This window comes from Haliaeetus leucocephalus, unplaced genomic scaffold, assembly GCF_000737465.1.
Source record: "Haliaeetus leucocephalus isolate CR32 unplaced genomic scaffold, Haliaeetus_leucocephalus-4.0 Scaffold556, whole genome shotgun sequence".
Lineage (NCBI taxonomy): Eukaryota > Metazoa > Chordata > Aves > Accipitriformes > Accipitridae > Haliaeetus > Haliaeetus leucocephalus.
The window spans coordinates 930,712-942,285 of NW_010972992.1; the positions used below are offsets into that span (position 1 = coordinate 930,712).

The 11,574-nt window shown below is 53.1% G+C and overlaps 1 protein-coding gene across 1 annotated transcript; it reads left to right on the forward strand.

The window, feature by feature from the left end:
* The first annotated feature begins 8,604 nt into the window (after positions 1-8,604).
* Positions 8,605-11,376, forward strand: LOC104837979 (claudin-16-like). Its single transcript, XM_010577484.1, has 5 exons — positions 8,605-8,718; positions 9,050-9,152; positions 10,185-10,349; positions 10,505-10,696; positions 11,285-11,376. Exons 1-5 carry the CDS (start codon positions 8,605-8,607, stop codon positions 11,374-11,376), a joined length of 666 nt encoding a protein of 221 aa, XP_010575786.1.
* The last annotated feature ends 198 nt before the right edge of the window (positions 11,377-11,574 follow it).

Consider the following 11,574-nt stretch of genomic DNA (forward strand, 5'->3'; position numbering starts at 1 on the left):
TGGGCGGGTGGGTGGCGGCGCTGGCGGCGGCCGTGCTGCCGCAGTGGAGGCAGAGCTCGTACGCCGGGGACGCCATCATTACGGCCGTGGGGCTTCACGAGGGGCTGTGGATGAGCTGCGCAGCCCAGAGCACCGGGCAGGTCCAGTGCCGCCTCCACGACTCGCTCCTCTCCCTCGACGGTGGGTACGGGGCGGGGAGGATGGGATGGGGGGGGGGAAGGGACCGGGGGGATGAGCCTCGCTTCTTTCCGTGGGGTAGAGACACTCCCCTCCGTGGGGCTGAGCTCCCCTGTGTGCCCGAACTGCCCGTGCCCCCCTGCAGGTCTGAGCCCCTCTCTCGGTTTGAAGCCGCTGTATGAGTATGAGCCCCTCTTACAGGCTTGACAGCCCCCCGTAGGGGTCTGAGCCCCTCTGAGGGTTTGACATCCCCCCGTATGGGTCTGAGCCCCTCTTATGGGTTTGACCCCCCCCCTTATGGGTCTGAGCCCATCTTATGGGTTTGACACCCCCATATGTGTCCAAGCCCCTCTGTGGGTTTGACCCCTTCCCTGATAAGGGTCTGAGCCCCTCTGTGGGTTGGAGTCAGCCTCCCGTGGGTCTGAGCCCCTCTGTGGGTTTGAACCCCCCCAACAGATCTGTACCCTCGCCACGTCTGAGTGCCCCTGAGGGTCCGAGCTTCCCTGGCCCCACCAGTGGTCTGAGTCCTCTGTAGGTCTGAGCCCTCTTGTGCAACCCCCCCGCCATGGGTCTGAGCCCCCCTCAGAAGGGTCTGAGACCTCTTCACCCCTCCACTGATCTGCACCACAATGTGGGTCCAAGCCTTCCCCTTCCACCCAGTGGGTCTGAGCCCCTCTTGGCCCCTGACACCCACCCCCCCAGGTCTAAGCCCCTCTTGTCTCCATGGGTTTGAGCCCCTTTGTGTGTCTGAGACCCCCCCACCCCGGCCCCTGTGGGTCTGAGCTCCAGGGTGGGCATCACATTTGGGGACTGACGGTGCCCCATGGGGACATCACAAGCCCCAGGGCTGTGCATCACCCTTGTGGCATTTGGGGACTGTGGTGCCGCTGTGGGCAAGGTGTTTCCCAGCCCAGAAAATCATGGCGAGGGTGAGCGTGGCAGGGAGGAAGGTCAGGGAAGACATTGGGAGCGGTGCCCTGAGCTGAGCTGAGGTCTCCCAGGCTGGGGAAGGGGTGACGCGGGAGCCACACAGCAAGGACAGGGTTAAGGACAGGTTCATCCCCGGCGTGGGACGAGGTGACCTTGCTTTCGGAGTCCGGCTGTGGCCGAAAGCACATGCTGGCGAGCAGCTTTTCTCCCCCCTGCCCCCGCTTACAGTTCACATCCAGACCTCCCGGGCTCTCATGGTGATTTCTCTCCTCCTGGGCTTCTTCGGCATCATTGTGAGCGTGGTGGGCATGAAATGCACCAAAGTTGGCGAAGAGGATCCCGTTACCAAGAGCCGCATCGCTGTTGCTGGAGGCATCCTCTTCGTCCTCTCCGGTAAGGCAGCTCCAGCCTTTGCACCTCTCTGATGCAGAAGACCTCAAACACCTTTTAAAAGCTGTTTGATGGAGGAAGGGGAGAGGTTTGGCGATGGGCTGGGTGTTGTTGATGTTCAAGGTTTGATGTCTAGTTGAAGATGTCCCTGCTCATTGCAGGGCGATTGGACTAGATGACCTTTAAAGGTCCCTTCCAACCCAAACCATTCTGCGATTCCATGTCCAGGTCTGTGCACACTGGCTGCCGTGTCCCTGTATGCAACACAGGTCACCTACGAATTCTTCAAAGAGAGCACCGTCCCCATCAACGCCAGGTAAGAGCCCGGCTCAGGGGATGCTCTTTATCTGAATCCCATCTTGTTCCTGCGCTTCCTGTAGGACCTTCCCTTTCCAGTTTTGGCAACGCGCTGGGTCGTAGGCAGATGTCCCACGCAGGGTGGGACCTGTACCACCCCACAGCTGCCATGGTGCTGAAGGTCTCCCCGATGCTAAAGCTTTAGTCAGTACCAGCGCCGACTTTGCACTGGGACAGAGTAGAAGCGCTCACGTGGGGTTTCAGTCCAAGGGAGGATTAAAGCACGGGGAAACCTAGTCGCCGGATTCGGCCGGCGTAAAAGATGGGGGTGGCCAGAGAGAAGAAGAACCAATATCTGCCTCAACGTCGCCCGTAGCCTCGTCAGGGCTTCGAGCATCCTTGTGCCCACCTCAGTTTGCACTTCTGCCTTTTCCAGCTCCCCCCCTCCCCAGTGCTCCCCTCTCTCTCCCCGCAGGTACGAATTCGGCTCGGCTCTCTTCGTCGGCTGGGGGGCCGCCAGCCTCACCGTGCTGGGGGGGTCCCTCCTGTGCTGCTCCTGCCCCGCCAAAGAGCGGCGAGGACAGCAGTACTACCGACAGCCGCAGCCTTCGACGACTCGGGAGTACGTCTGATCCCTAACCCTGCCCTCTTGCTGCCCACTGCCTCCCTCCCCTCCCCAGAAACCGGCAAGACCCCGGCACTCCCACCCTGCCTGCTCCCTGGATGCCCCACGAGACCTTTCTTCTCCTCCTCATCTTCCAGGTTTCAGCACCATTTGCAGCGCCATCCCCTAAAACGGGGGTTTTGGGTGGTCATAGCTCCCGTATCCATCATTGCCAGGCTCCCCCCAGCCGGGCGGGTTGGCCCCCCCCCAGGGTGGCCAGGACCGTGGGTGGCTGGACCGCGTCCGTCTGCGGAGCAGTGGCAGCGGCGGGGCGATGCCGCTCCCGCGGGGGCACGATGCCGGTCCTGTGGGGGTGTGCTGCACAGAAATGCTTTGTGCTGTCACCCCTCCACACCCCACCCACCCTCTCCATCCTGTTTTCAGGAGCAAGCGGGGAGCAAAGCCGGTGCTTGGTTTTCCCGGGATGAAGCTGCTGCCCACCTCCATCAGAGCCAGCCCAACCTGGGGCTCGAGCATCCCTGCACCCCGCTTTTGGCAGAGGGATGCTTTTGGGGTGCAAGCTTTCCCCTGCCTCGTTGCCACCCAAAAGCAGCATTGTTTTTAATTATTATTAATTCTTGATTTAAGCCCAGTTGCTGGTGCTCCAGCTGAGTTCTGCCAGCTAAAATCTGCCCTGGGCTTATTTCTCACCAGGCACAAGTATGTGGCCTTGTTAAGCAGAAGAATAAATGGCGTTGGTCAAATTAAAGCAGGCGAAAAGGGGGCTTTGAACACAAAGCAGTGGTTTGTTTTTATTTTTCATGCCCAGCGCAGCTATTTCGGGTAGCAGATGGACAGACCCATGAATTTTGATGCCTCCCCACTGTGTCCAAATCCCTCTTCCCCCCAACAGGATCCCCTGGAGCAGGCGGTGAAGTCTTCAAACACCAACGTGCTAATTGTCTCCACCTCCTTGTACCTCGTCTTGACAGCTACTAACTGCTCTGCAAACGCCGTAGCTCCAATTTCATCTGTAAATCCCCCCCAAAGCTCCCCATACCTCCATCCATCCATCTGTATTGCGTGTGCTATGCCAGCTAACCTGCAGGAAAAAACAGTGGAAATGATCCAAAGAGTTTGATTATATATTTTTTTTAATCCCAATTAGCTGAAGTAGCTGATTTTTTATTTTATTTTGCTCTGGTTTATGTTGCTCTGTTTTATTTCATTTTACTCTATTTTATTTTGTTTTCCTCTATTTTATTTTATGTTGCTCTATTTTATTTCCTTTCCCTCAATTTGATTTTATGCCCGTGTGCTGTTTTGGGTCCTGGTCTGTGCTGGAGGGGAAGCAATGATATTTTTGCCCCGGGGGTGGGGGGTTGATTCCTCTCTCTCACTTGGGACTAACAGCCCTCTTTCTCTTTTAAATTGCAGACCCCCTATAAAAATGTCTTCTTCACCCATCAGGGGAGAGCAGTGCTTATAGTCTGTCTTCACCCATCAGGTGCTTGGTTGGCTGAACCCAACTTGTGGGGTTCCCCTCCAAAAATACACACCAAAAGCTACTGCAGTGAGGATTGAAAAGGAAACTCGTGCTTTAAAAAAAAAAAAAAAAATCAATCAAAAAGGTGTTTTTATATCAGGAGCACAGCATTGTGTAGAATAATGTTTTTATTCTTTTAATATAAAATTGCATTAACTTTTCTATGGGATGCATGGCCGTGGGAATGGGACCGGTTGGGATTTTTAAATGCATTTTTTTGCTGATTGTTTGTACTAAAAATTGTGACTCAGTGGTATTAAAATGTTTCCAATCATGGGCATCTTTCTAAAATCGTCTCTTTGTTCTCCCCTTTTCCAAATCTGAGCCAGTCCCCTGCAAGTGACGCCTTTGCTGAGTCGAAGCAACTTGGGCAGCGTGGTCCAGGCAGGCGATTCCCTCCCATGCTGAACTTTTTTTGCCCTCCTGGCCAGGTGCTCGCTAAATATCTCGAGTCTTTTGCCACGTGTTGCTCTCGAAAGCGGGGATGTGGCCTTAAAAATTGCTTGATTTAAGGCTAAAGCCACGGAAGAGCCCAGATGTCCCATGCGGCAGGGTCGCATCCAGCATCTCGTGCTCGCGGACACCACTTGGTCCCTCCGCAGAGCTCTTCCCAAGGCTGAACACGACCAGCATCCTCCTCTTATTGCCCCTCTAAGCTGGGCTGTCCCTTATTTTCTCCCATTTTCTGTCAATTCAGAGCTGGCTTGTGCCTAATTGGGCACTTGGCTAATTGAAGCTGATTTTTGCTTTCCCTGCGGAGGGGCAAGACCCCCTGTCCCATGACACTGTGCTTGGTTTTTCCTTAGGGGATGATGCTTCTCATCCAGGATATTGCAAAGCCACTGTCTTAGCTCAGCATCCTCATCCTGTCCGTGGCACCTGGACCACAAATACATCCCATGCCACCTCAAAAAGCAGGGATTTGGGGTCCTCAGTGGCTCCCGGGACATCTCCATGAGTCACCCAAGGGCTCCCAGGGGATGGACGCCCAGGCTGGAAGCACATCAAAGCAGGGGGGGCGGTGGGAAAATAGCTGAGCGACGATAACGTGTTTGGGGGTATAAAGGCCCCCACTGTCCTCTGGACAATTCCTCGTGTGTTTTGCACAGGGCAAAGGAGGATAAAATACGGGAACAGGACACAACATTCACTGCGATACGTGGGATCTGCCTCCATCCACATCACATCCAGGCTAAAACATGGGGGGTTCCCCCCCCAACATACTTTTATTTAATAAAACCAGTATGATGACCAAAATTGAGATTTCTGGTCATACCTCTTGCTCGCATCCAATCCCCTGTGAAATAATATTAATTTTTAAATAGGCAGAAATGAGGCAAAAGGGAAAATGACCCCCCAGATGCCAAGATCGCAGCAAATCTCACTAAATTGCCTCAGCACTGAAAAAAATCACCTTTTTTTCTTAAAAAAAAAAACAACCAAAAAACCAAATTATTAAAATAATTTTAAAAGCCATTTCAGTGCCCCTTGTTATATTTAGCACGAAGATGTTTCTGTGACAGTGCTGCCCTTGGCTGGGGGCCCGCAACCGGTCTGCACGCAGAGGGGCTTTTCTCTCATGCCTCTGAGCCATGACTGGTTTAATTTGGTGGTGGTTTTATTCATTTTTATACATTTTTATTTGTTGGCCTGCCCCACTGGCATCTAGAGTCCTCTCTGCCTCTATGAGATGGCCCCATCAAAGAAAACATCTTTATTTCTTTTTTCTTTCCTTCCAGCCATAGCAGGTTTCCCCTGCACAGCATATGCTAAAACACAAAGATTTGGGTCTTCTGTCAACACCATTTTTTTAACACAAGGGTTTTACAAACCTAGTGGGACACAAGATCTGATTTTCACCTTCATTAACCAGGGAAATGATCTTTATTCAACTACCGATAGATCTGCCCCTCTGCCTGCATCTTTTCAACCCCCCCCAAAAGGTTTCAGCTGAGAATTGACAAGGCAGATTAGTTCGATATATAATAAACTGACTGTTTGGATGAGCAGAAAATGAAAATAAGGCTATTTTATAGGTGTCACCAGGGCATGCAGCTGCAGTTTTGTATTGCTTCAGGGTCACACCAGAATTTCATGTCATGTATATCCAAGTACCATAAAATCCTGAGATGTAAATGTTGGAAAATGAAGGTACACAAACCCTCCTGGACGTTCTCATCCCTAATTCACCACTACACGCTGAAGTGTTGGACCTGCCGTGTGCCAAAATCCTGGGAAAACAGGATAACCCAAAATAAAGCCGCAGCGATCACACACATCAAGCACCCGGGTGCCTCTGCGGGGCTGAAGCTCAAGGATTTGCCAAGACCCTGGTGTGTTGCCAAAAGCCCCACAGTTCAATGCTGCAGAGGATTATCTAGAGGGGGAAAAAAAAATCAAAAACAAACCCAAAACAAACTTAAAAAGCCCAAGTGCATCTCTTAAATATAATCCCCGAAATGGAAATATGGATGTGTTTTCCACGGCTTTAGGAGATGAGGGTGTAGCGATGTCTGAGAGCCACGGGACACAGCTGATCCCAGGGATGCTCAGAGGATGCTGCAACACGATGCTTGGTGAGAATGAGAGCAAAAGCAATTTTTTTCTGAATAGTAGGGGATCAGGGAACAAACCTGAAGCTTTTAGGGCAGCTCCAAGTGCCAGGCAGCTGGGGTACCAGTTTCCAGGGTGACAAAAACCTCCTCGGGGGCCTGACAGGCCATGTTATCTGAGCCATAACCACTGCAGTGGTTATCACTTGTTTTCCACTTCATGAGGAAAAAAAAGGGTCTTAATTATTGACTGCATGCCTGGCCAAAATGTTCTAATTATCTTCCTTGCATTTTAGCTTCTTTCTCTGGCCACCTCCACCCCTCTTGCACCAGTCCTGGGGACCCAACATGTCTTAGACCACTCACTCCAAAGCATTAATTAAAAATATTGGGCTATTTGCCCGGGACACAGAGTCCCCCACCTAGGGAGTGTTCCCGGCAGGTTCCCACAGGTTTCCCCACGTGATATTTTTGGGGGAGGCTCCGTTTCCAACCTATTACCGTTTTAACTGCAGGGATGCCTATCACGCCTTGGAGCACAAAGCCCATCTGACGTGCTTTGGAAAAACCTTAAATAGTCCGGCACTGGCTCTGGCAGGCATTGCATTTCCCCAACTCCATCAGGTGGGTCAGGATTGAATCCCATCGACACTTGAAAGACTCTTCAAGACCCACGTCCCCAGCCCCACTCATCAGCAAGAAAGAGCTTTTGCCATCATCCCACGCCAGCAAGGATGAGCCTGTGGTGAAGGTAACGCTCCCTCCCCGAGCCCCTTTTTATTTTTTTTTTTGCTTGCTGATATAACTTAGCTGGCTGAACAGATTTTCTTCAAAGGCCCCAAAACAGCTAAGGTTTAGTGGAAAAAAGTAAGGTTATGGAGAGGTAGCTCAGAAGGGAGCCTGGGAAATTAAAAAAAATATTGCAAACGGGGGTCTAAGCAGCTGCCTGTTAATAATGAGATACACTCTCAGAGTGAAGGTGATGGAAATGCTGAAAGAGTGGGGGTGAGTGGTACCTCTGCTCCCAGCGACATTCCAAGAGGGGATGTGGTAGGAGATGTTGCACTCTGGGTGTGGGGACCACAACCTTCCTTCCCACCTCTGCCCCAGGGGGAAGCCTGTGCCACGCCAGGGTGGGCAGCATCTGGGTGAAGGTCACAAACCCAGTGACGGTGAAGAGTCATCACCTTACGATAATTAACCCATGCAGCTCAGAGACCCATCCAGTCTCATTAATTAACCGACTCATGGGAACCCCTCTGTCCAAAGGGCTGTCACAATGGTTGCGACTTCAGGCACTAAAATATTTAGCATGTTGGGTTGCAAAATGCAGCAAGGCAGGATTCATGTCCAGGCTTTGGAGATCTGTGCTCCATACCTCGGGCACAGCTCCCCTTTCTGCAAAATCCCTCCATCTCTGGCAAGGATGGAAAACAGATGGTCTTTTCTGGTTTTGGAAAGCCTTGGCAGCACTTAAGGGCACCTACATGAAGCCCCAGCAGCCCTCATCCACCTTCATAATGGGAGATGCTTTCTTTGGGCTTTCTGCTTGAGATTAGAACACCTCCATGGGACACTTGCTTGTGTTCCAACCTGGATGTTTCAACACTTCATTGCTTTTCTTGGAGGAAAAAAAAAAAAAAGCAAGAAAAGGAAGGTGCTCTTCCCACCAAACCACATGGCTGCAGGGATGGAGGCAACAAGAAAACTTCAGGATATCAGGAGATGCATGCTCAGATCACAGGTTTTGACAACAGCAGTTGTTTGGCAATGGTTTCCAGCAGCTCTTGATTCCCAAAGGGCAAGTACTAATGGTTGGCACTTTCAGATGGTCTGTTTGGAAGAGAGGACATCTAGAGAGCAGCCTGATGTGGGTACGTCTCCACTGCAATATTAATATATCCTTGAAGGCCCTGTCTAAGGGTACCTCGGCTAAGGGTGTTAGAGCATTTTGGCAGCACTGAGGACCATGCAATGGGGCCCAGATGACTAACAGGGATTCAGAGGACGCCTTGGCCTAGGTGGCACTTTGTCCTTGGTGGATCAGGTACCTGGGAAGTGGTCAGAGTAGAGGTGGTAGACATCTCTGTGCCCTTGCAGGTAACCCCATGAGCACGGCCTTGCAGATGACAGCGTTCGGTCTTGCTCTTCTCTCAACCGTCTTCCTGCTCCTTGCCACGTGCACCGACTGCTGGATGGTGAACGCTGATGACAGCTTGGAGGTGAGCAGAGCAACCACGGTCAAGGTTAGCAGCTGGGAGCAAGGTGGGTGCCTTGATGCCCATGGGGTTTGCACCATGTCTCCCCGGGCTTGGCAAGGGGACATGGTGGGACAAACCCACTGCTTTCTGCATGAGCTGGAGGGTTAGAGAGATAGAGAAATGCTGGAGCAGAAGGAGGAGATAGAGAGCAAGGTATGGATAGGGAGTCACTAGGACATGTCCAGCTGTGGTGGTGAGAGCCTGAAGGTCTGCCTTGCTGGGCTGGGATATCCCTGAGGAGCTAGGGTGCTTTTTGGTGCTTTTTGCTTGAGTGTCTTTCTCCGGCTTCCAGGTAAGCCACAAATGCCGGGGGCTTTGGAGGGAGTGTGTCACCAACATGCAGGATGGGGTCAGGACCTGTGACCAGTATGACTCCATTTTGGCTGACCATCCAGGTAAGCTGGCACAGCCTGGAGGCATTTTTTAAGTTCACAGCTAAGAGTTTTCCCCCTTCCCTTTTCAAGAAGATGATCCTTGTTGCAAAGGGCTGACCTTCATCAGTTAGCAACGCAGGCTCAGGGCTTCTCTTGGTCTCCTGTCCCATCAGCACAGCCTGGATAGCAACCCGTGGTTCAGCCAGATCTGCCATGGGGTCACCAAGCAGGAGAGAGGCCATGAAGCTGTGCCACCTCACAACAAAGGTGTTTTGGCATGCAGACCCCAGGCGCAGCTCCTGCCCCTGTTGCATGGTGGGGTTTGCAACCCCATTGATGTTGCATGCAGGGGTGAAGACCATTCCCACTGGCCAAGGACTTGTGTCCTCAGCTCACAGACAGTCACCCTGCGGTATGGAGATTTCTCCTGGCCTGCACAGGGCACGTCAGGCACTGCACAGGGAGCCCTTGTCCTGTATAGGGTGATCACATGGGACAACACAGGTTCGGGCAGTGGAGAAGGGAACAAGAAGTCAGCGTGGGCTAAGTGGGGCTGGTGTGCTGCTCTGGGGAAAAAGCTTTGCAGGGAGAAGTCACGTTGCACACGGCTGGTGATGTGAACCATGCCAATTCTCACATTTTTCGCTGGTATGTTGACATTTGCTGTTCAAAACACCAGCTACACAACTTGGAGGAAAAAACAGACAGTCTGGACAGCAGCATCTTCTGTCCAAGCCTGTGCAAGAAGGTCTTGAGTAGGTGATCACATCCCAGGTGCTGATCGGTGCACCTTGTTTGATTTCTTGAGCTCATCTAATAATGGGCTTATTAAGTCCTGTCGCAAGGTTTCTGATGAGCCTGGTGAGCACCTTGCCTATGGCACATCACAGTCATGGGGTTGGTGGGTCCCAGTGTAGGTATCTCCTATGGACATGGCCACCGGTGAGCTGGGTGACTCTAACAGGGACACAGGCAGCATTCTTGAGTGGGGAGACCAGTTCCTCTGAGCATTCCTCAGTTCCCTTTCTGGTTTTTTTTTCCTTCCCTGCCCAGTGAAGATCGTGGTGACGCGGACCCTGCTGATCACAGCGGACCTCCTGGCTGGCCTGGCTTTGGCTACGCTGCTCCTTGGGCTCGACTGCATCAAGTTCCTCAAGGAAGATCCTCGTGTCAAACTGAAGATGTGCTACGGGGCCGGTGTCATCCTTGGCGTCGGGAGTGCGTGGCTGGGAGAGCTCGGGGGCAGATGGACCTCGTATCCCACGGGGAGTGGGAGGGATGCTGGGAACTAGGCGTACCCCCTCAGAGGGGTCTTGGGGAGCATGAGGGGGGGGGGGTTCTGTGGCTTTCTTAGCCAGCCTCGTTTCTCCTAGGCATCCTGGGTCTTGTGGGCTCCGTGTGGTATGCAGTGGATGTCTACTTGGAGAGGGCCATGCTGGTGTCGCACAACATATTCCTGGGAGTCCACTACGACTTTGGGTGGTCGTGCTGGCTGGGGATGGCTGGCTCGATGGGCTGCTTCGTGGCATCCATCCTGCTGACCTGCTGCCTCTATGCCTGCACAGGTCAGTCTGTCCTGTCCCACCCTATCCCACCTTAAGTAGCTTTTTGCCCTGCAGGGATGTACGTGGGGCAAAAGACCAGCTTGGAAGGCACAGGCAGTTCTCGCAGGGTTCAGCCAAATCAAAGGGAACCCCTTCATGACTGGCCCGTGCACCTTGGCGGGGGAGGCTGGGTCATGCCAGGCAGGATTGGGCTGAGCAAGGACCCCATAAGCCCCGTCAGGGGCACGGAGGAGGGGTACAGAAACGTTCCATCCACATCTGTGGGACATTGAGGTTCTAGTAAAGGTGTCTTGATGTCTACCCAAAGCAGTAGCCATGCTGGAGCCGCATCACTGCAACCATCCAAAGCCTGAGCCAGTTTTCACAAGGATGTGCCGGTGGAAATCTGGCCATCCCACCATGGGGGATGTGGGGCCAGTGATGCCTCACCAGACATCATCTCCAGCCCTTACGCCTGGTCCCACTGGGTGGAAGCCGACCCCACTGTCTGCATTCATTTCTCCTGCCACGTCCCCATGCTGTAGCACCCCCCCCCCGACCCCCCCTGCCATTGCCAGCCATGACACAACCCCAACTCTTTCCTGGCAGACCCCAGCAGCCGCTGGCAACCCCAGAGGTTTCCTCAGCCCCAGAGCCAAACGGCCACCAGCAAGATGTACGCCATGGACTCCCGCGTGTGATGGGCAGCAGCACCTCCTGCACCCGGCCCTGCTGCAGCACACTCTCCCCTCCCAGCCTGACCCCATTAAAGCACCATCACCTATACTGGGACATCTCTGCGGTTGCTTTAAGGCTCTGATTGCAGGGTCCACGTGAGCTGTAGCATCAGTGGCTGCAAAAAAGCAAGGGTGCTGCAGAAGTTACCCACAGAGGAGGTT